Consider the following 24122-nt stretch of genomic DNA (forward strand, 5'->3'; position numbering starts at 1 on the left):
TGCCAGCCCCGCCTATCCTTGTTTCTGCCTCGCTATTGGCTGTTCATTGTTATTAGGACCATCAGGTGTTTTAGACAGGCCCAGTAACACAGCTTCATAGGGTTAAACAAATGCAGCGTAAACAAAAGTCACACACCTGAAAATAATATTCCCCGACAGAGCCTGTGTGCGTGACAGGCTGGGCCTGATGGTACAGGCTTGTCACTCCAGCTACTGGGGAAGCCGAGGCAGAAAGCTACAAGTTCAAGAGCAGCCTGGGCAGTAGGGTGAGCTCAAGGTGAGCACGGGCCACTTAGAGAGACCCTGTCTCAAAAATAAGCAGGAGCCTGAAACATTCACTATGTAAACCCGCAGACCTGAGTTCAATCTCGGAGACCCTCATAGAGGAGCCCTTGTACCACACAGCTGGGGACACAGCTCAGTGGTATGGCACCTGCCTAGCATCTGGAAGACTCTAGGTTCCAAACCAAACAACACATAACCTCCACAACCTCCATGTAGCAAGAGCGCCACTTAGTGGCTGAGTCCTCCAGCGCCCATCCTTGGCGAGGATCAAATCTGGCGGGCCAGGCACTGACATCAGAAGCTCCCCAGGGGTGTGGAGGCCTCATCCCCAGGGACCTGTTTGATTCATTTTGTACCTCAACTGGCTGCCCTTCTCCCTGCCTCAATTTCCCCTTCCTTATGGAGTTATCTAGAATCTGTACGCCCCAGACTCCTTTCTCTGGGTCTCCTTTCGGGGACTCGCCCTGCATCCCGAACAGCATCCCAAAGTGTGTGTTAGTGTGCACCAATGACAGCTTTTCCTCTAAAAATAGATGTCTTTATTCAAGGGTCTTGGTATTATTCCAACAGATATTAAAGCATTCTTTAAATAGGATATAAAACAGTGCAAAATTCGACAGAAATACAAATATGTGTGCTGATGCCACACACCATTGTGACCCAAGGCAATCACTTTGACCTCGACGACCTTGCCGTCCCCAGATGCCATGCATAGACAAGGCTATTATGCAAGTCAAACGCTGAGCACACATTCTGAACATCTATGTGAATCCTCATGCCCTTTCTGTGGGCTTCCCACAGGCTTTTTGTCAATGACCTAATGGCTGAAAGGAACTGGAATTTAGGATGACTAAAAGGCTCAGGCTAGGCCAGAGAGTAAGCTTAGGGAAATTGTTCTTTGAAACAATGAGGTGGAAGATCAGAGAGCGAGCACGTAAGATGAGGACAGCACTGGACCGACAGTCACTTTGAAGGATTTCCGCCAGCACCTCCACGGAGCAGCTCAGCTGGGTCTCAGAAGGGACAGTGGCCTTGGTTGGGACATTTCCCGAGGCTGCTCCTGTGCTGTGCCCTCCTAGAGCATGCTCATTTGTTCTTCTTCTGGCCTCAGTGATGTGGCCAAGCTTCATTGCAGGGAAACCCCAGGGAGGTAGGTGTGGTGTGTGTGCATGTCCCTGTCCCAGAGGTGGTGGCAAAGGCCTCCTGTCAGTGCGACTGGAAACTCTTGGGACTACATGTATTACATTGTATTACATCGTTAGGACAGTTTTGCCAGGTAACTTCAAAAAGAGGATTGCCACGTTGTACCCCAGGCCCTCTGTTAGAAACAAGACAGTTACAAAGACAGAGCGTAGAGAACTTTTTGTGAACCCCCCAGCACACCTTCTATGCAAGGCCACTGTGTTTATATCGACTCAGTGAGGCATCGGAGGGAAAGAGCCTGGGCTCCTAGAGGTGTTGGGAATGAGTTGGAGAAACCCTGGCCCAGATGCCCTTAAGGGTTGACTTCACATGTGTTCTGTAAAGCTATGGCTTTATGCCAGCCTCAAAGCCACACAGCATCACGGGTAACGTGGTCGTGGGGTCTTTTTGGCATCATGCAGTAAGGTACTAGTTAAAGGGCACCCCAAAAAGGACAGTCACCTGTTCCCAAAAGACAATGATTTCTCAGACACTAAGACCTCATTATGACCACAAACAGTTAAAAAAAAATGTCACAAGGCCACCCAAAAGGGACATGAGGTCAGGAATGCAGTTTCTGCCCTGCCCCAACAAATCTGGCCCCTGGAAGGTGGCCTATGTCCAAGAAGGAAGTAAAGTTGGCTGGGCTCTGGTTTCAGGGAGCCCATGACTAGAAGGTATGAAGGTGACAAGGAAGGATGGGGTGACCTAGAGGGTAGCTATTCTTGTCACTTTTGGCTTAGGGGCCTCTGGTGAGAGATGCCTATGGTCTCCGGGGAGTCTGAACAGAGGGAGGCCTCTGGTGCTCAGACGGTACAAGTGACACAGGTGGCCCCAGCTACACATACCTGAAAACTCCTGAATCCTCACCATACCCACATGACAGCTGCAGAAGAGGAAACCGAGGCACAGAGATTGAGGAGGCTTGCTCAGGTTACTACTGGTAAATGGCAGAGCTGGGATTTGAACCGAGGTCTGTTGTGTGCAATGCTATACATGACTTATGATCTAGGGTCTATCCTTGGGGTCCACAGCCACCTGGCTTTACCTGTTTCACTTCATCCAAGGAAGATGTTCCACAAGGTCTGCCTTCCCCAGGACAATGGGGAGACTGGACATCAGCGAGTCTCTGCCCACAGCTGCATCCCTCTCATGGGCCACCTACAGCCAGTGGGTCACAGGAAATGGTGATATCTTACAGCTCAATCCAAATGACAGAGCCTGTGGGTGATCCACAAATAAGTGGCCAGGACCTTGAATATCCCAGGAAGGGACATGACTTGAGACCTGGAGGTGTCTCTGGGAAGTACAGTAGAGGTAGCAATACCAGGCTGGATGGGCCACCAGGGCCAGGTCACCTGGCCATATAATCTCCCAGCATCTCATCCCTGACCTCTGTCCTCTGCAGGCTTGAAGTGTTCCAGCAGCTGGTGATGCTGCCCTTGGGTTCTGATTCCCAGCCATCTTCCTCTTCCTCCTCCTCCGCTTCCTCCTCTTCTTCCTCCCCCTCCTCTTCCTCAGGGTGACTGCCCAAGGAGAAAGTCAGTGTCTGAAGAGAAACTGGGGGCTCCCCAAGAACCAGATCTCTCTTTGGGGATAAGGAATCCCAAATATTCCACCTGAAGAGTTCATCTTTTAGAAGCTCTTCTGCAGTGCCCAAGTCCTCAGAAAATGCCAGGCATGGAAGTGTCTCCTGGTGCCCATCCCCACCAGGCTCTTGGTCTGGCTCCTTCTTGTCCAAACAGCTGGAAGATCCAGCATCGTCCTTAAGTGAGGAGTTCACCGTGCTGGACCAGCTCCTGTCTGAAGAGTCCCAGGTTGACGTGTCTTCGCTCCTTCCTGAGTCTACCCCAGACTCATCTGCCTCCGAGTGCCCCATCATCTGGAGCTTCTCCCTCATGAAGAGGGGCTGTTCCAGATAGGGTTGGAGGCTGTCACTGTCATCTGTGTCCTCATCTTCATCCTCGGTGCTGTCATCTTCTGGTCCTTCCTGTAGTGTGCCTGGGTCTCTGACTGGAGGGATTGGTCTGGTCTTTATGGTCAGTTCTTTCTGGGGACAGAGGACCAGGTCATCCAGGAACTCAGGTTCACTGGGAAGAAAAGCTGCCGTTGGGTATCTGTATTCAGTAAAGTCCTGATGTAGGAAGAGAAGGGGGAGAGAAGGTGATTTGGGCTTCTTGAAAACAGGACTGGCTGAATCTGGGGCCCCCTGGTGATAGTCCAGATGGGTTAAAGTGGAAGTCATTCCTTTAGGAGGCATTCCCAGAAAACACCAGGGCCAAGCGCAGTGAGGGAGGGACCATTCTCTAGCAAAAGCTTTCATGGTTCTGAGGAGCCTTGCACACACGCCCCTCAGAGCTACCCCACTGATGCGGGGGGCACCTGGGCTATTATGGGAGCTACAGGCAGTGTGGGAAACTATCAGCAGAAGTGTGATGGTGTGGGAGATCCTGTTGATTGCCATGAATAGGGAGCCTCGAGGTCAAAGCACTGAGCAGCAGAAGTCACTGCAGGTGACCTCTCCAGGTCTTTGAAACTACTCTCTGCTATGACACAGGGGCACAGTGACACGGGGACATAGGGAGTTCTGCCCTCAAAGTTTGTCACTCCCTGAGGACTTCGCTCCACCTGGTCCAGCTCTCCTCTGACCTCTCCAGGGCTCTCCCTTCCCCCAGCTAGCTCCTGGATCCCGATAGAGGATCTAGCACCCCAATCTTGGCCCGGTGATGCTCAGCCTTGGTCAAGTTGTAAACTAAGCATTTAGAACCTTAAAAGATGCCTCCATCCATGCTTTCTCCCACCCCACATACTCCTGGCCCTCTCTCCTGGGTCTCAGGGCTGGGTGTTTCTCTTTGCACCCGACAAAGCCCTGGCAGAGGTGACGTGATTCCACGGGAAGGGACTTAGGCACGGCTCCCTGATGGGCAGATTTGCTGTTGGATTACACCTCCAGAGGTGGGAATTTAGACACCGAGACAAGCCAGTCAATGTTTCGGTCTGGGCCAGTTTGCTATTCTGTGTGAAGCATTGGAAACTCGGCCCCCCTGTTCAGATTCTCAACACCCCACTTCCACACACCCCTCCATGCCCTCTATATGCCCCAGACACGCCATACCAGTGCTTGAGGCCTCTTCACCCACTGAAACCAGGGGTCCCCTTCCAGTTTCTTCCAGATCACACCTGCTGCAGCAGCTGCTACCAGTAGAGGGAAGCCTAAGAGCAGTGTCAGGAGAGCCCAGATGGCCCCTAGGGGGAGAGGACACAGAAACTGCAGATGGAACCATGGTCCCAGTCCCCGGTGTGCCAGGTGCTTCCAGTGACCGTCCTACTAACTCCTCAGGAGAATAAGCTCATTCTGGCGGAAGCCGAGGCTCAGAGAGGTCATGTAAACTACCCAGAGATACACAGTCAGTGTGGTATAGCTATAATGGCCATAAGTGAGCACCTCTCAGTTTATACTTCAATAACTCTGTGATGAGACTTCCGAAGTCCCAGAGGGAAGTACAGTGTATTGGTATTTTGTCTGTGTTTTAACAAATAAAGCTTGCCTGAAGATCAGAATGCAGAGATACGGCACTAGAAGCCGGGCAGTGGTGGCACACACCTTTAATCTCAGGACTTGGGAGGCAGACAGATCTCTGTGAGTTCAAGGCCACCCTGAGTAAATGAGATTGAATCTGCCTAAAAGAGAAACAGAGCCCACACAAAGGAGACCCCAGCACTTGGGATCTCATGCCTTTAATCCCAGCACTAGGGAGGTGGAGGCAGGAGCGATATGGCTGGGTGGAGAGAGGAATATAACGTGGGAGGAGACAGGATCTCAGTGTAGTCTGAGGAGCAGTACAGTCTGAGACAGTCAGTCTGAGGACAGGATCACCCTTTTGGTCTGAGCACTGGTAGAGGTAAGAACTCTAATGGCTGACACTCTGCTTCTCTGATCCTTCAGCTTTCACGCCCTGGTAGCTGACTCTGAGTTTTTATTATTAATACCAATTAGAATCCGTGCTATGGTCCCCACGCCAGTGCCATTTTGCACTCACCTGGGTCTTCTAGAAAGGTGCAGCTGGGTTCAGAGAAAGGGCTGTACTTGACCTCAGTGTGGGGATAGTAGGTCCTGGCGCTGAGGCAGTGACGTCCGTTAGCACCTTTCGGGAGAGGGATCTTCACAGGTTGGTCATATGAATTGGCAGGATACAGGGTCTGTTTGGAGAAGCAAGCAACGGTGAGCATGCACTAGCCGATGGGGCCATGTGGTGGGGTGGCCGGGTGAGACAGAGTGGGACCCAGGAACTTTCCTACATTACAGTGCAAGCATCTGGGCTGGGGAGATGGCTCAGTGGTTAGAGTACTGGTTGCTCTTCGAGAGATCTCGAGTTCGATTCCCAACACCTACGTAGTGGCTCTCTACTGTCTATAACTGTAGTTCCACAGGATCAGGACCCCTCTTCTGGCATGCAAATGAGTATGTGGACAGAACACCCGTACACATAAATAAATATTTTTCTTTTGCGAACAGTGTGGATCAGGTAAAGGGATGCTGTTGCTCTAAACCCATCTTTATTAACACATAGGCAGAAGGTTCCTACAGAGACATTAATGAAGTCTCAGTTTCTCCGGTCTCTCATCAGCCTGGACATCTCTCTCTCTCTAAGGCTACAAAGGGTCGCAACAATGTATTCATGTGGTCCAATATTTTTGTAAATTTTCCAAACAATGTTTACGCTCCTGACATTAGGAAAGTGCTCCGCTCTCATTTCAAACCCCTGTCCATTCTGTGTCTCCTAACAGCAAAGGTATAGGATTTCTGGTAACCGAGTAAGGAGACGCCAAATGGGCAGGTATGTGGTTTCTATGCCTTTGCAGTTGCTTCTCGGTGTGAGTGAGTGCTGGAACTCCCTCTGGAAATGTCATTTCCAGGGATACATCTTCAGCAATGGCACCCACTTCCCACCACAGGTGACAGACAGGCCACACTGCCCAGGGGGTCCTTCAGTGGAGCAGAAGCAAAGTGTCCAGGAGATGCTGGAAGCTGGTCTGGGGTGTCTTCCTAACTGCTGAGAGCTCTCAGGTGTGAGCAGAGGATTTTGGTGCCCAATGAAACAAACGTTCATGTGTCAGAAAAAAGCACTCAATTAAATAGGATTGCACTTCTGAGAATATCTTTTTTGCAGGAAATCACACAAGGTAAAATTTGTCAAATTCTCTGGGTTTGTAGGACACAAACCCAGAGAATAACTCCAAACAGATCAGTCTGCGGTGGCGGTTTGATGATTTGTGCACACCATGTCCGAGGCATCTGATCCTCACAAAGGCTGAAGGTTCCAGACAAAAGCATGCAGAATTGCTACCAGTACCGCAAAGCAGCCTGGGAAAGACTGCTGGGGCAGACTCCTCCACAGCCCCCACTGACGGCGCAGCCCTCAGATTCAAAGGCCGGCTGGATTACAGACCTGCAGGGCTCTGCAGAAGCAGCAGCATGTCTATGAGCGCCGCACAGGCATTGCTCTGGAAAAGGCTTCACTGCAGATGAAGGGTCTGTATTTTTCTACAGCTACTGATCACTTTAATGACTGCCTTCGTTAGGGTTCTATTGCTGTGAAGATACCATGACCGCAGCAACTCTTACAAGGAAAACATTTAATTGGGGTGGCTCGCTTACAGTTTCAGAGGTTCAGTCTGTTATCACGGTGGGAAGCATGGCAGCATGCGGGCAGACGCGGTGCTGACTTTCTCTTGATATGCAGGCCTCGGGAAGGCAACTGAAACACTGGGCGGTGTCCTGAGCATAGGAAACTTCAGAGCCCACCCCCACAGTGACACACTTTCTCCAACAAGGCCATACCCACTCCAATAAAGCCACACCTCCTAACAGTGCCATGCCCTATGAAATTATGGGGGCCAATTACATTCAAACCACCACACTCCACTCCCTGGCCCCCATGAGCTTGTAACAATATCATAATGAAAATACATTTAGTCCAACTTCAAAAGTCCCCATAGTCTATCACAGTCTCAACAATGTTTTAAAATCCAAAGTTCAAAGTCCCTTCTAGATTCATGCAATCTCTTAACTGTAATCACATACAAAAATCAAAATAAAAAAGCAGATTACATACTTCCAACATATAATGGCATGTTACCATTCCAAACACAGGGAGGGGAGCATAGTGAGGAAATACTGGGCTAAAGCATGACCAAAAACCAGCTGGGCAAACTCCTAATTCTGCATCTCCATGTCTGATGTCAAATGCTCTGCAGATCTCCAACGCCTTTCAGCTTTGTTGACTACAGCACATCATCTCTCTCTTTGCCTGGTTCCACTCCCTGTTAGCAGCTCTCCTCGGCAGGTATCCTCACAGCTCCGGCATCTCTAATATCTTGGGTTCTCCAAGGCAACTCAGGCTTCAACTTCACAGCTTCACAAAATGACCTCTCTGGGCCTCCCTCTATTCAGAGACACCCCTGACATGTGCCTGGCCTCAGCAGCTTTCTTTAAGCACAAAGGGAAATTCCATAAACCATTTTTTTCCATCCTTAAATCTAAAGCCAGGACCATGTGGCCAAAGCTGCCAGATTCTGCAGCTTGCTGGAGCTGGAACATGGCCACCTCATTCAATTACATCTTCACGACTTTTTGTCCTTCATTTTTTGTGCTTGGCTGTCCTGGAACTGGATCTCTAGACCAGGCAGGTCTCTAACTCAGATATCCTCCCTAAATAAATAAATCTTAAAAAAGAAAGTCCAAGCACTGTGGACATTTTCTACGTCCTTGTTTCTTCTCAGCTGAATTTCCTTGTACAGACCATTGGGGTTCAAAAGCAGTCTGCTACTTGGGGTCACTCCCATGTAGCTCACCACGGCCTGGAGGGACCCCCATCTCCACTTGGGATAAGGGACATTCATCACTGTAGGTTTAGACGCTGCCCTAGCTGCCCAGTGCAGTTCAAGGCAGGGGCGGGTGACTAGTGAGAATGGAGATATGACCTGAATACAAAATGCTTATCAGTTTCCAAAGACAGAGGAGAAAAAGAAGGCAAAACAGCGATTGTATTAATTCTGTGTTGGCAAGGCAATATGCTATGGGATAAAAGGCAGGCAGATCTCTGTGAGTCTGAGGCCAGCCTGGTCTTCATCGTGCTCTCTTGGTTCCGGCTCTTGCTCTAGCGATTAGACTCCTTTCCTGGCTGTCGGTGTTCTGTAAGTTTCCCCTAAAATAAATACCCCTTTTGAATCCAAACTGGTGTGGGATTGTTTTGCACATTAATTTCTTATTCCTTTTGGAAGCTCCTTGATTGCACTTTCTGTTTACTCAAGTAATATTATTTCCCTTCTCAGGTCTTTGATGGGGTTGAAGACTAGATAGTCATAGTTACTTTCCTCTCATGACTTAGCCAAGCCATTTCTAACACAAGACTTAAGACACCTTAGGATAGGATTAACTACTGAAACATTTAGCATACATTTCTTGCTTGATGTTGTTCATATTGGTTGTAATTCTAATTTTTATACTTGATATTTGTTCTTATTGTATATAGATTTGTATTAGGTTTAGAACTCTTATTTAGACAAAAGGGGGAGGTGCTGTGGGAACTCCTTCAGCCAATAGCCTTTAAGATACTGGCCCACTTTGGGCATGATCACATACACTATATATGCATATGTAAAAGCACGGGGGGGGGGGCTTTTTTGGCTGCTGGATTTGGTTCCAGTTTCCCGCTCATACAGATGATTGCTGATCACTGCTTTTTCTGTGAGTTTACCCCTAAATAAAGAAATCTTTATTATACTCCATCCAGGGCAAGTGTGGGACTACTTTATTATGGTGTAATGGAGGAATGTTGGACCCCGCTTGGGACAGCACAGGGTTTCCTACCTTGTGTCCCTCGCCCTCCTTCCAGAATTCCACGTCATACTTCAGGTCCAGAGAAGGCACACAAGGTGGCAGCTGGTAGGTGGCATTGACCCATAGGATCTTCTCCATCCGGGTGAGCACAAGGGTGGGCGGGGCCAGCCCCACTGTCAGAAACAGAATAGATAGGACCTGTCAGTAACCTCTGGGGGCCCAGGTTCTATTCTCCTGTCTACCTGCCCAGAGAGCAGTCTCATTAGCATTTTTTCAAATATCTGCTAAGCTGCAAGCTCCTCACAGCCCTTTTACTTGCTCCTCACTGACCCTGGGAGGGAAGCGCCACAGCCCCACTGCGTGTGTGTTTGTGTGAGCACACCTGTGAGTGTGGAGGCCAGAGGCTCACGTGTGTCTTCCTCTGTTGAACTCCACCTTACCATTTGAGTCAGGGTCTCTCACTGAACCTGGGTCTCACTGAAGCATTTGACTGAGCTTTCTCCCCAGCCTTCACCAACTCAATTTTTTTTTTTTAAAAGAGCAAGACCCTAGAAGCTATAACTTGCCAGAATACACTACTAGTAGTGGGTAGGTACTGGATAGGCATCTGGATCCTTCTGACTTTAGACAAATCTGGGCGAGGAAGGGTGGTCATGGGGGTGGGGGGTGATGGCGATGAACACCAAATGGTAACTTCACAAATCTTAGCTGTCTCTTGCTGTCCCAAAGAGATGGATTAGTCCAGGGAAAGCAACCCAGCACACTGTGCCTAGGCATAACATTAGATGTCCCGTAGGGGTGACTCATCAAGCAGCTGCAGATCCAAGATTCTCGAGATTCTTATATCTACAGCAACACAGTCATCTGGTCTTTTATGTATGAAATCAAAGAAAACTGTTGATGTCATTTCTGCTGAAATATGGAGGCTGGCAAAACTCCTTGGTTGCACGTGCGCGTACTTGGGACCCATGTGAAGAAAGAAGCCTGCCTTGGAAGCCAGAGCTCAAAGGTCTCTGGGAGTCAAGGAGAATTTTCTCAGACTGTCAACCTGAATGACATTTGTTTGCCTGGCTGGATTTTAAAACTGCTTTGGACCAATGCCCCCATTTCCCTTGTTTCCTCTGTGTTTATTAGTGCTACCTTCTCCTCCCACGTCTTTTATAGGGAACAGAGATCACAGACTTCACCCTTTCCAGGTGGAGAGGACCTGTGCCCATAAGTTGTACTGAGTAGATGGCATCGGAGCCATCCTCGGACACTCTGGTTCAGACACTACCTGGGAGATCTTGGAATCTGAGTTGATGTTGTAATAATAGGCAACTTTGGGGGACCTTGTAATGGGATGAATGAATTCTGCATTTGCAAAATATGTGAATTTGGGGGTCAAGAGGAAAGCAGGCCCCTCCAAAGATGTTCCACTCTGATCCCTGGGTGCAGCCAAGCTGCTGTATTGTTGTTGAGTGGCAAAAGGAATTCCAGTTAAGGTTCAGAGCCATAAAGTGGTGAGTTCATTATTGGGCCATGCAGATAGGTCCAGAGCCTTTCTGCTGTTGGCAACAGAAAAGCCAGGGAAGAGGGAAAGGTGCTGAGATGCCAGCTATGACTGGGACACAGCTGTGCCATTTCCAGTTAGAAGAAGGGGCTGATGGGAGTGTGAGGAGAAACGCAAGCATCTTAGCAGTTTGGCGAGGCTCCTAGCTGGTAAACAGTGAGGGGTCAGGGACCTCAGCCTGGCAACTGGAATCAGCTCAGAAGTTCATTTTGCCCTGGGCTTCTAAGGTGAGGCCTAAACAGGAGGACAGTGAGAAGCAGAGGGGCCGTTGAGCTCCCTGGATCTCCGGCCCAGAGAAGCCAGTCTGGCTTATTTGGCTTATTCCAGTCACTATCTGGAAAACAAAGGAAGGATTGTGCCTGATGAATTGTGACATAAGAGGTTGCCCTATGCCCTACATGCACATATGCATACATGTACACACATGAATACATATTCACACATATTAACATACACACACATTTCTGCTCTTGATTAAGGTATTATGTTTGTGCAGTCCATTTAAAAATGTAATGTATAATTAAGAAATATAGATTAATAGAGACTCATCTGTGATAGTCAAGCTTTTAGTTATGTTAGTTAGGTTTTCTAGATTTTTGAGATATAGTTCAGTTAGACAGATAATTTTCAAACCTTTCAGAGACCTATGGAATATGACTTTTATAATGTTTTAAGAACTTAGGACTTTCATGACAATGAGACATATCTGCTCCTGCTTCAAGAGGATGATGGGCTTTGAAGAGGCTCCTTACAAAGTTTGTTAGCCACTTGGGCAAGAAACTGCTCTTGCCTAAACTGCTTGACTGAACTTTAAGACCCATAGAAGATAGTCCTTTGGGGTTCCTGCTTCATGAAAGAGTCTGTCAGACATTCTGCAGGACACAGAGGAAAGCAACTGATGGACATGGCCATCACAAGGCAGAACAGACCTTCAGATTTCCTGCTTCATGGAAAAGTCTGCTGGATACTATGGGCCTGTGGGCTGAAGATGGATGCCCCAACAGTACAGAAGAACTTTGGGTGACTGTCCAGGCAGCGAAATGTCTCTATCAATTCTATAGTTTTGGAAGTTGCTTACAATGCACTTCCTGTTAACTTAGGTAAGATTATATCCTTCTGGAGTCTTTGATAGAGTTGAAGAATAGATAGTTATAATTATAGTTTTCCTTAGTTATGACAAAAGATAAAGTAGATATAAATATTGTAACTGTAATTCTTGTTTGATACATGTTTTGTTATATGTAATTTTACTATGTTAAAGTTAAAACCTTCCTTTTTATTTCAACAGAAAAGGGGAAATGATGTGGGAAGTTCTTCTGTATATGTGTTGCATTTATTGATTAATGAATAAAGCTTTTTTGGCCAGTGGCTTAGCAGAAATAGAGCTAGGTGGGAAAACTAAACTGAATGTTGGCAGAAGGAAGGCGGAGTAAAAAAAAAAAAAAACCACAAAAATTCCATGGAGCTGCCAGAGGGGAAAGAGGCAAGCTGCCAGCTGGAACCTTGCTGGTAGGCCACGAGCCTCATGGTAAAATATAAAATAATAGAAATGGATTAACCAAAGATATAAGACATAGCTAGCAATATGCTTAAGCTATTGACTAAACAGTGTTGCAAATAATACAGTTTCTGAGTGACAATTTTGGGTCTAAGCAGCCGGGAATGAACAAGCAGCCTCCCCCAACACGTGTGTGTGCATGTGGCAGAGGCCAGAAGATGGCGTCAAATCCCCTAGAACTGGAGTTATAGTCTCTTGTGAGCTGCCTGTTGTGGGTACTGGGAACCAAACTGTTCTCTGCAAGAGCAGCGAGTGTTTCTTCAGCCTTGGGACTCACCTTGAAAAAAGTACTCCAGGTACGGGGACACCGCCCGTGGGGACCTGCCACGCGCAGACACCGCCCGCACTTGTCCCCTGAACTTTCTGTACAGATCCTGGTTCTTCAGGCACATCAGGGGACACACCAGAGCCGTGGTGCCTGCGCACTGCTCCACTTTTCGCCAAGGCTCGGAGCTGGGGTATCTGAGGGGAGACAGAAGAGGGTGGGCCGTGGACTCACCTCTGGGTTAGAGGACCTACCCAATATAGATCCCACCCTTCAGCCCGATGCCACTGGTGCATCTGCCTGTCCATCTGCTCAGCCGGGCAGCCACCGGCAGGCAAGTGTGCCTGGGAATCCCGTCCCTGCCTTGGCTATCTCTGGGTCCTTCCACAGGGCGCTACCCCTCAGTCCCAGTTTCCCGTTTGCAGGGCCACCTCACCAGGCAATGGTGGAACTGCTATCGCGAATCAGTGGATACTCTCCGTGTGCTATTTGCCCGGGGCAGGGCATCTGTAGGTCACCGGCTGAAGGTCAGGGACCATGTTGGGTGCTGAGTGAATGTCAGAGGGCTTCATATGACTGCCACATACTCAGAACATGGAGATCAAAAGGTGATTTATGCCCAGGCGTTATCCCAGGTACCAGTGACTCAGCAAAGCATGGCAGATGAGGTTCTGCCCCAGGAAGGTTCTCAGAGCTGATGGGAGGAGCAGGGAACAATCATCACACCCACAAGGCAAATCCAGGAGCTAGAAATTGCAGTGATAAAATGAGAAAAACAGAGTGACTGCTTTCAAAGCGCAGCTGAGAAGAGGTCAGGGAGATGGTGCTCCCCAGTGAGGAGGATGAAGAAACCAGGTGACGGGGTGAGAGAGCAAGAGGCAGAACAAAGGCCTGAGATGCTGTGCTGGGTAGCCCTTGCCAGCTCTACAAGGTAGGATCATCCAGGAAGAGGGAACTTGAATTGAGAGAAATGCCTCCATCAGACTGGCCTGTAGGCAAGTCCGTGGGGCATTTTCTTGACCAATGATTGATGTAGGAGTTCAAAGCCTACTGTGGGCAGTGCTGCTTTTGAGCGGGTGGTCCTGGGCTGTATAAGAAAGCAGACAGAGCAAACGTGAGGAGCAAGCCAGTCAGCAGCACTCCTCCATGGTCTCTGCTTCGGTTCTTGCCTCCAGGTTCTGTCCTGCTTTGAGTTCCTGCCCCAACTTCCCTCAGCGATCAACTGTGATCCGGACATGGAAGCCAAATAAATCCTTTCCTTCTCAAGTTGCTTTTGATCATGGTGTTCATTGCAGCAATGGCAAGCACACAGGGACATGTGGGAAGGAGTTTGGCATACCCAGAGAAACGCAAGGGAGGCAGGGAGGTGGCAGGTCAGGTGCCTTGCAGGTTTTGGTTAGGAGTGTGAATATATCTATATCTATCTATCTATCTATCTATCTATCTATCTATCTATCTATCTATCTATGCGACGGGAAGTCACTGACTGCTTACATGAGGTCTGCTGTGGTTTGAAGGCCTGTGTTCCTCCAAATGAATGCTGGAGTTCACATCCCGAAGTGATGCCTTCTGGGTATTAAATCATGAGGACAATATGGCTAGTAAGGATGACCTTCTACAGTGGCTTCAGACAGCTTTCTAGGCACCCTGTCTCTTTTCACATGAGGACACAGAGTTGGCATCTCTGCCATATAAGGATGCAGGAGAAGGCATGATCTCAGGAGTATCCCTCTCCTGATGCCTCTAGGTCCACTAGTGACTTGATCTTAGACTTCTCAGCCTCCAGAAACATGAGAAATAGTTACTGTCTTGAACGCACACAGACTAAGGTATTTTGGTAGAGCACAGTGAACAGCTGAAGTGATCTAACTTATATTTTTAAAAGGTCACTGTTGGAGCTGGCAAGACAGTCCCACAGGTAAAAGTGCTTGCCATGCCGCAGTGGCCACCCGAGTTTGATTCCTAGAACTCAAGTAAAGATGGAAGTAGAGGCCAGGTGTGGTGGTGCATGCCCTTGATCCCAACACACAGACACACAGGCCGTGAGTTCGAGGCTAACCTGGTCTACATAGAGAGTTTCAAGCCAGCAAAAGTCAAATAACAAATAAACAAATTAATATGTGAAACAAAACCCAGTGCACATATGTAGCAGCATGTGTATGAGTACGCACCCGTACCCACACGATTCCAGAGTTGTCCTCTGACCCCTACACATGCACTGTGACATGCACACATGTGCATAAGCACATAACAGCCATACATTAAAACGCCTTCTCAAAGACGCCTCAGAGCAGCGTCAGGGGCTGCAGCCGCGGCAGAGCAGGTGACAGAGAAGGTAATAAGAGGTAGATCCAGGATATGCTTTGGGAGGCATAGTCAGTCAAATGTGCTCAGAGCTTGAGTGTGGAGTTAGAGCGGTGGGAAGTGAAGCATGTTCCTGGGTTTGAGGAATGAGTCATGGGAGAATGGAGAAGCTGAGTTAGGATGCTAGAGGACAGTGACACCAATGGGGGACCAGATGTTCAAGACCTGAACCTATGGGGGACATTTCTCAAACTGCCACAGAGGGTGATTCTGGTGAGGTCCCAGACAGAAAGAAAACTGTTATGTTACTGTAATCCCAGCACTTGGGAAGTAGAGAACAGAGGATTGGGAGTTCAAGGCCATCCTCCACTACTCAGTGTGTTCAAGGCTAGGTTGGGCTACATCGAATCCTGTTTCAAGACACATGTTCTAGAGAGAACACCAACATTGTGGTGGGGAGATCCTTTAATAAAGAATTCATGGATTTTGGGGCTGGAGAGATGTCTCCGTGGTTACGAGCACTTGCTACTCTTGCAGAGGACCTGAGTTAGGTTCCCAGCACCCACATGGCAGCTCATAACCATCTGCAACTCCAGTTCCAGGGGATACAATGTCATTTTCTGGCCTCCAAGGGCACCACACTGAAGTTCTTACATACACGCAGCCAAAACACCTACACAAGAAATCTTTTTTTAAAAAGAATTCACGGGTGGAATTAATGGCTATGATAAGCTCCGTCGGCACAAACCAGAAGTAGACGTGGAATTTACTCCAGCAGAACCATTGCCAGCGTTGACTGACGGGGACAGAGACGGGAGAAAATGGAGTAAGCTGACCAGAGGGGACAAGGGAAGACGGGCCATGAAGATAATTGAGGGATCCACAGTGGGGTGAAGGCAAGGGTGTCTTCCCAACTGCTGGGACGCGACTCTCTTAGGGATTGGGCTGCTGGGCTGCTTTACAGGGAAAAGGGGAGAGTCCTCCAGGCTGCTGGGTTCAAAATTCACAGTTGCCACTCTAGTGGTCCCAGGGCCAGAACTCTGAGCTAAAAAGGATAGTTTCTGGGGTCTTAAGGAAACCAGGCACAGTGGAGCACACCTGTAATCACAACACATAGGAGGCAGAGACAGGAGGATCATGAGTCCCAGGCTAGCCTGGGCTACATCGCAAATTCTAAACCAGTCAGGGATACATAGGGAGATCCTGTCTAAAAATACCAACAAAGTTGGGCACGGTGGTAGATGCCTGTAATTCTAGTATTTGAGGGGTAGCACAAGTTTGAGGCCACCCTGAGCTACCTAGTAAAACCTTGTCTCAAGAATCAAACAAATGGGGTGGACTGGAGAGACGACTCAGCAATTCCGAGAGGACCTGAGTTCAGCTAACAGCTCCCCTATCAGACAGCTCACAATCATTTGTGACTCCATCTTCAGAGAATCCAATGCCCTCTTCCGGCCTCTGTGAGTACCTGCACCCACATGTACATATGCACATGTACACACGTATACACACATATATACACACACACACACTCTTTGTGTTGGTTTGGTTTTTTGAGATAGACTCTCACTACGTAGTCCTGGTTATCTTGGAGCCAACTGTGTAGACCAGGCTGGCCTTAAATTCATAGTGATCCACCTGCCTCTGCCTCCTGAGTGCTGGGATTAAAGGCATGTGTCACCACACCCAGCAATAAATCTTTTTAAAACAATCAAAGAAAAAAAAAAAGAAACCTTACCAGAGGTTGCCTCACCAGGTATGACTGGAGTCACCTTTCTGACCACCCCCCCAACTGCCGTGCTTACCTCACACCAGCTCCACCCCTTCACTTTAGAAGCGAGTGACTGCATCTGGTTTCTGAGGGCCACTGCCTCAGTGTGAGTCACATTCCAGGTCACACCCACACCTGACTGAGATACCGTGTAGGCAGAACTTTGGACTGATCGTGATGCCAGAGAGAGGTGAGACCTTTGGGGCTCTTGACACACAAGGGATCCGAGGAGAACGTGAGTTTGGGGAGTACCGACGATAGTACGCAACGGCCATAGCAAATGGACACCCCCCCCAACTGGTAACAACCCAAAAATCCAGTGAGGGGAAATGGAGACACAAGAACAAGTACAGCCAAGACTAGAAAACTACTCAGCGGTAAAAGAGAAATGAAGGATGCGTGTGTAACCACGCGGGAGAATTCCAGAATGGCGGTAAGAAAAGCCAGCCAGGCACAAAAGGGGACACACTACACAAACCCATTTTCTGTTTGGGGAATGGGATGTATACAGACAAAATATATATGCATAAATAAACAAATAGAATGTTCTAGAAGAAGACACCTAAGGTAGCAAAAGATCATCAAACATGGAAATGATAGGAGTCCCTGAAGAAGAAAAAATTAAAGCAAGAGAAAAGAATATGAATGACTAAAAAAAATTCCTGAAATAAAAAAGGAGTTGGAACCAGATATTACTAGAGATTTTGATCACCTAAAGACATCAGCTCAGAACCAGTGACAGGCATGAGCACGGTTCTACAAAATTAGCAGATTCTAGGGCAGGGGGTTTTCAACCTGTGGGTCTAAGACCATTGAAAACACAAGTATTTACATTATGACTCATAACAGTAGCAAAATTACAGTTAGGGAGTAGCAACAAAAATATAGGGTTGGGGTCGCCACTACCGTATGAAAGCATTAGGAAGCCTGAGCACTGCTGGTCTAAGTACAGGAGGCCGTACTACAGACTTCGGGATAAAGGAAACTGAGTAAGGAGTAAGGTTCTCTGAAAGCTTCCTCTCTCGTGACCATGACAAATAAGATTGTAGAAGAAAAGAAAGAAACGTGGTCAACAGGAGAAGTTAAGCAAAAACCCACAAAGAACCAAATCTAGGTGGAACGTGTCGGGGTGAAAGGATGCATCGGTCCTGCGCATGCGTGTGGAGAAATCCCCACTGCCTGTAACGTAGTGTTTATCTCACGGAAACATCCCGTTCTACCGGGCGTTTTTACCTGTGGATTATTATGAAGACGATTTCTTCCTAAATTGTACTGTCTAATTGATAATAGTAAATATTAGTTTAAATAGAGTTTTGGTTATTGAAAATAAATATAAGGGAATGTCATAAAGCTAGGGCACTGCATAGATCGCAGTCAGGTTAATGATGAAGGAAAACAGCTGAGTCCCAGGAGCCAGGCTGGCTCAAATTCTTTCAATCTTGATGTTGGAAGATGCATTCACAGGTTTCAGAAGGCATCACAGTTGAAGCAAAACCTTAGGATGACCTCAGGTTAGATTAAGATGTTTTGATAATAGCTTTGAGGTAAGGGATCAAAAAACAAAGCAGCCCAATTATTACTAGCTGACATACTTTCCTTTGGAGGGTTGATTAGTGATCAAAAATGATGATTAATCCTTTGTGCCTATTTCTGTCCTCAATATCCTGATATAAAATATCCGTTGATGAGTGGGTACGCACCCTGAAGATTTAAAGTAGAGCTGTTTTGCACGTCTGAAAGTTTAAGATTATGATTCCTTGAAGATTCCTTATAAGATTACCTTTCAAGGTAAATAATAGAGTGATTGCTTCTTTCTTTGTAACCATAGAAACTCAGCCTGCCAGTAAAAGAACTAGCTGAGAAAAATACCTTGCTTGCTTATACTCTGTTGATCTATAACAAGTTGCTTGGGTATAAATGGACGTGGGTTCTTGGGGATAATTTGCTTTTCATCTGTAATACGTAATACGTTTAATCATGTAAGGGAAATTAAAAACATGTTTCTTATTTATATTCACTGCAGACATTCACTAGAAAAACAGAAATGGGAGGTAACCACATTGTAATTTCTGTACTGCCTGAAAGAGTTTATGGGGGTAAACAAGCTTCAGAGGAAAAATAAAGAATTGGAATATAGAAGAATAAAGAAGGAAACCATCAAGAGAGTGTGAGCGTCTTTTCCCTTACCCCATCAGATAAAAAGGTCATAGTAAGCTGACTCCGTGGATTCCCTTTGAGCCCTGAGCTGCTGGAGGCTGGTCCCCCAGGCAGCAAAAGGAGATGTAATCTTTCAGGCCCTACTCTCGCTACCATGCCTCCTCCACCATCCTGGACTTCTCCTCTGGAACACTAAGCTGAAATAAACTCCTTCTTCCCTACGTTGCCTTGGCTGTGGTGTTTAACATGGCAACAGAAACATGGGTAAAACAAACCCCACGTGTTTCCGTCCCCTGGTGTCTCGACCCTCACAGCTCTACCCAAGCTGGACTCCACCCAGCAAGCCTATCAATGATCTCCCCTACCTCTGACCTGCAAGAGCCCCTCTCTAAGAACCTGCTACGTGCCATCTCCCAGAGACCCAGAGAACTTCCGAATGCTGACACCTGGAATGCAGAGAGCCCAGGGAAGCCCCTCCATCCCTCGCCCACTCTTCCACCTCCCCACCCATCAGCACAGAGGTGCCCCTATACCCTTGGTAGGTCACGAAATAGGTCACGTTCGGAGGGTTACCAAGCCCTGGAAGCCACGTCAGGTACACAGTGAAGTTCTCGGAGAGCAGCGTCACGTTTCTGGGTGGGGCTAGCCGGAACCTTCCTGTGGGAGAGAAAGAGGTCGTGAAGCCCGGAGCTCTTGGCTAAGCTGGGCATGTACGACAGGAGTTCAGTTCCTTGCCACCCGTAAGGGCCAGCATCTGCCAACTGCTGCATTGCAACCCTTCCTCTCCCCGGCCCTCAGTGTCCCCTCTGTCAAGAGAGCTGCCTGTGTACTCTGGTACTCAAGGGTGGGTTCCACTTAGTTGCCATGGGGCAGGAGCCAATGAATGGCCTCTTACCCCTCCTGGACACCGCAAGATTCTTGCAGCAAGCATTGTTTTTGATGTTATCTTTTTAAAACTTTTAATTTATTATTAGTATATGTGTATATGCATGTACGTGTGTTTGTGCATGTGTGACATGTATGTGTGAGTATGGGTGTGTGCATGCCGTGTCACATGTGTCGAGGTCAGAGGACAAATTTGGAGAGTTGGTTCTCCCCTCCTACCATGGGTCTTGAGGACTAAACTCAGGGCATCAGGCTTAGACGCTACTACCCACCAAATCGTCTCTGTTGTGTTCTCCCTGTGGCCCCAGAGCCTGTCTGGAATGGCCCCTGAGACACAGTGCACGTATGATACACGTGTGTTGGGTGAATGGATCTTACTATAATCTTAAAAGGCCCCTCGTGGGTCTGCCTGCTGATGGAGCAGGATGGATACAGTGAAACTTGCTGCCTCAGTGGTAGGCATAGAATTGTCATCCCAAGGGACCCAGGCAGAGCTGACCCTACTCAAACCTTTCCACCCTACCACCGCACCCCCCAGGGCTTGCTTATTTAAATGGACCACTCGGGTATTTGCCCACGAATGCAAGGTGGTCCCCAGACCTTATACAGTTCCCTTATACAGTGTATAAGCCGCTTCCCTGTCTGCGAGATCTGTTGTACTCCTGCTTCAGACAGAGGGGACAACCCTCCCACCTTATCACACCCTCCCCGCTCAGGACCCTCGGTCTTGTTTCCGCCTGCAGATACTGGGTTTGCACTTTTCATTGAAGAATTAGTCTTGGCTCTCCCTAGGGCACCACAGAGAACACAGGGCCAGCGCTCAGTGCCAAGGGGATGGTCTGGTGGGTCTAAAGTGGGCACCACAGGAGATTTGCCAGGATCAACGGATTTCTTCTGTGAGGGGCACCTGGCTGTTGCCTGGATAATGGGATCCTAGGCACTCTGCCAGGTACAAGAAGTGCCCTGTGTGTTCTGGTTTCAACAAGAAATGCTTCCCAGAGGCTTATATTTTCAACGTTTGATCTCCACCTCTTAGTGCCATTTTGAAAGCTGTAGCACCTATAGGAGGTGGAAGCTGCCTGGTGGGATAGGTGAGTGGGGGCGGCCCTTTGAGCAATATGCCCAGCCCTCGTTCCAGTCCGTTCTCTCTGATTTCGGTCCACATGAACAACCCTCACCGCATGCTCTGACGGCCACATATTAGAGCTGCTCTGCCATGCCTTCCTCATCATGATGGCCGTAGACGCTCTGAAACCCTGAGTCCCAACACACCCTTCCCCCTTTAAGTGGCTTCTTCTATCAGGTGTTTGGTCACAACCATGTAAAGGAACCAATTCACGGAGAAAGCCACACTGGAAACACCCTAGCCAGCTTCCTTGCAGTGTCTATGGATGGGGTGGTGATACTCCTTCCTGCTGGAATCCCCACTTCAGATCATCCGTGTCCTCTTCCGTCCACCCTCCGCGCACACACACAAGGGTTAAAATGAAAGTTACACCACGTCTGCCTCCTGCTTAATCCTCTCAAGGTTTCCATCTATTCTACTCCAAGGAAATGCCAAAGTCTTTACTGGAACCTCCAACGGACCCCCCAATATGACCTCCCCTTTTTTCCCCCTCTTCTTCCAGGAGCAGGCTGGCTTGTTTCCTGCTCTGAGCCTTTGCACATGGTGTTCCCAACATGCAGGCATCCCCTTGGCTTCTATCACATTCCTTTGATAACACTATCTCTCTGTGACGTGTTCCCAGGCCACCTTTTATTGAGCTCTGTCTCCTCTTTCACAGGTAAGTAGCTATGCTAATTAACATCAGCTGATTGTCAGGGCTTCCTGCCCTTGCCCTGCCTAGAATAAAGTCCATATTCCTCATCATCCGGGTGGCCTGGCTACCAGGCTGAAGTCTCCCAAAGCTGCAGGTCCCATGGTTTAGATGTCTTTGAACCTTGGGGTCTTGAGTTACCTGGAGCTCACCATCTACTCTTTGAAAGATTCTATTCAAATGTCACTTCCCCCAGGTAGCCTGCCTGGCCGTCTCTAAGAGGAGACAGGGTGATGACCACAGAGCAGCAACAGCCCCTCTCATATTAGGTTGTTGCTTCCAGTGAGCTGAGCTGAGCACTCTGTTCAGGAGCTTCAGGAGCTTCACAGTACAGGTGGGGGAACGAAGGCCCTCTCAGATACTCCAAGGTAGATCAAGTCAACTCAGCTCTGTGCTCTGGGCTTACTTCCTCCTCCACTATAGCCTGGGCTCAGTCGTATTTTTCTGTTGGTCACTTTTAACGTTCATTGTGTGTGCGCACATGCGTATGAGTGTGTCTCCTGTATCCCTGGCTCGATCAAATCTGTGGCAATCTTGACGCAGCCTAGAGTGTTAGGATTGCAAGCATGCGCAGTCACATCTGTTGATCACTTTAACTCAGTCTTCCTACGTGTGACAGGGAGCAAACAGAAGCAAAGCGGCTCCATCTCCTGCCCTGGGGGAGCTCCTGGTCCCAGGGAGAATTCGGGCAGGTGAGTCACCACGGAGACCCATACAAGGTAATCCCAGCTCTACCTGATGTCTCTCAGCTCAGCGCAAGCCTCAGCTGCCTCCTCACCTCAGGTATTTCACCGGATGTGGGTGCCTATTTCTATCCTGTCCAATGCCCTGCAGTCGGATCACTGAGACACAGCTACTGTCGTTAACCCGTGCTGGCATCTCGCAGGAGGCCAGTCTGTGCATGGGCTTATTTTTTAATGGCTTTAGTTTTAAGTCATTCATGAGCAGGACAGCAGCCCAGAGAGAAAGTTTGTGTTGGGGATAGCTGTGAGGGGGTTCAGGACATGAATAGCACTGATCACAGGTGCACCCAAGGCTCAGGCTAGTTCGACTCCCTTCAATTCACTCCTCTGTCCTGTGTCCCACCCCCCCTCTGGGGTACATCTAAGGCAACCTCTTAAGTGCTCTGAGACTCAACTTCCCCCACCTGAAAATGATGACTATCTGCCTCATAGGCCAACTGGACTGCAAACCTTAATAAGAACACAGTGCCCAGCATAAAGAAGCAACTAAAAATAACACGGACTGTTAGGATTGTTTGCTTAGTCTAAGAACCCTTCCAGTTCTTTCTATTGAGAGTCTAAGACTCTGAGGTACACACATGGCTACCGAGGGGGGTTATCTGGGGAGATCAGTGGATAGTTGGGGTCCTGGCCCGGATATTTTGTGCGCTGCCATCTTATTTACCAGCAGAGAGATCGAAAAAGGAAAAGCCCTGTAAAGAGTCTCATGGCACAGCCGGGCAGTGGTGGCGCACGCCTTTAATTCCAGCACTCGGGAGGCAGAGGCAGGCGGATCTCTGTGAGTTCGAGGCCAGCCTGGTCTACAGAGCTAGTTCCAGGACAGGCTCCAAAGCTACAGAGAAAGCCTGTCTCGAAAAATCCAAAAAAAAAAAAAAAGTCTCATGGCAGGAACCAGACCATCCACAGCAGGGTCCCCCAGGGGGGAGGGCTGGGGGGGGCGTTTGATCCGCATTCAGGGGAAGGTGAGGGCAGCTCCCGCACGTCCTATTTATAAGGGTCAATCAGGTACGCACTCTGGGATTCGGTGAACAAATCCAGTAAACGTTTTCAGATATCTCCCGTCTTGGCCTCCCGAAACCCAGCTCCTTTCTTCCCGGAAAGGCCGCTCAAGCTCAGGATTGTTTCATTTTGGAACCAAGCAAACCCGCGGCGCGAACATAAGGTCCCTGAGGTCCCGGGGTGGCCCAGCACCCACATCCCAGCTAGGGACCTCGGGTGGGTGGCCCGTGCTTACCTGGGACGCTCTGCAGCAGGCAGAAGAACAGGGGCGCCCACCGGCTGACACACCACATCTCGGTCGCGGGGGTCCCCGCGGCCCACCGCCCTCAGCCCGCGGCCCGCCGCCGGCCACCGGGCCCAGGGCGGCAGGTGACTAAGGCGGCGGCCCAGGGAGGCGGAGCCTCGGGCGGTGCCTGTGGCGGGGACGCACCTGGGGCCGCCCCGCCTCGCCGGCCTGAAGTCCTCGCCGTGGGTGGGGGCGGGAGTATTAGTTCATTTTCTGTAAATCAGGCAAGAAATCCAGTTCTGGGGTGGGGTTCCGAAGAGGACTAAGTAATCAGCACCCAGAACTGAGTTCGAGGTCACCGGCACTTCTCCTTTCCTGCAGGGGGAGCCGGGGAAGGCACCCAGCGCGTCCTGCTTTTCTTCCTGAGTTTCTGCAGGAATTCGAGGCCGGAGTGTTATTGGCATACTTCGCTCTAGGGACTTTGAAGAGGCTCTTCTTCCAAATCGGGACACAAGTCACAACGTAGGCCGTTCAG

At 48.9% G+C, this 24122-nt stretch overlaps 1 protein-coding gene across 2 annotated transcripts; it reads right to left on the minus strand.

Moving 5' to 3' along the window:
- Positions 1–886: 886 nt before the first annotated feature.
- Positions 887–23776, minus strand: Ifnlr1 (interferon lambda receptor 1). Of its 2 annotated transcripts, XM_057784549.1 has the most exons (7): positions 23597–23776; positions 19451–19574; positions 12698–12882; positions 9341–9483; positions 5508–5667; positions 4583–4713; positions 887–3601 (listed from the first exon to the last, which is right to left on the minus strand). In XM_057784549.1, exons 1-7 carry the CDS (start codon positions 23652–23654, stop codon positions 2822–2824), a joined length of 1581 nt encoding a protein of 526 aa, XP_057640532.1. In that variant the 5' UTR covers positions 23655–23776; the 3' UTR covers positions 887–2821. The 2 variants fall into 2 exon arrangements, with proteins under 2 accessions (XP_057640532.1, XP_057640533.1); XM_057784550.1 differs by lacking the exon at positions 23597–23776 and having other exon boundaries at positions 19491–19566.
- Between the last annotated feature and the right edge of the window lie 346 nt (positions 23777–24122).

Source organism: Chionomys nivalis, chromosome 11 (genome assembly GCF_950005125.1).
Source record: "Chionomys nivalis chromosome 11, mChiNiv1.1, whole genome shotgun sequence".
NCBI classification, from domain to species: domain Eukaryota; kingdom Metazoa; phylum Chordata; class Mammalia; order Rodentia; family Cricetidae; genus Chionomys; species Chionomys nivalis.

Bases quoted from the DNA above. Each gene is read 5' to 3' on its own strand.
- Ifnlr1 (XM_057784549.1), bottom strand. From the start codon at position 23,654: ATGTGGTGTGTCAGCCGGTGGGCGCCCCTGTTCTTCTGCCTGCTGCAG. The intron at 12,883-19,450 runs GTATAGGGGCAC...GTCTCCCCTCAG, and splicing joins TATTTCGTGACCTACCAAGG to ATACCCCAGCTCCGAGCCTT. The intron at 4,714-5,507 runs GTGAGTGCAAAA...CTCTCCCCCTAG, and splicing joins CACCTTTCTAGAAGACCCAG to GGGCCATCTGGGCTCTCCTG.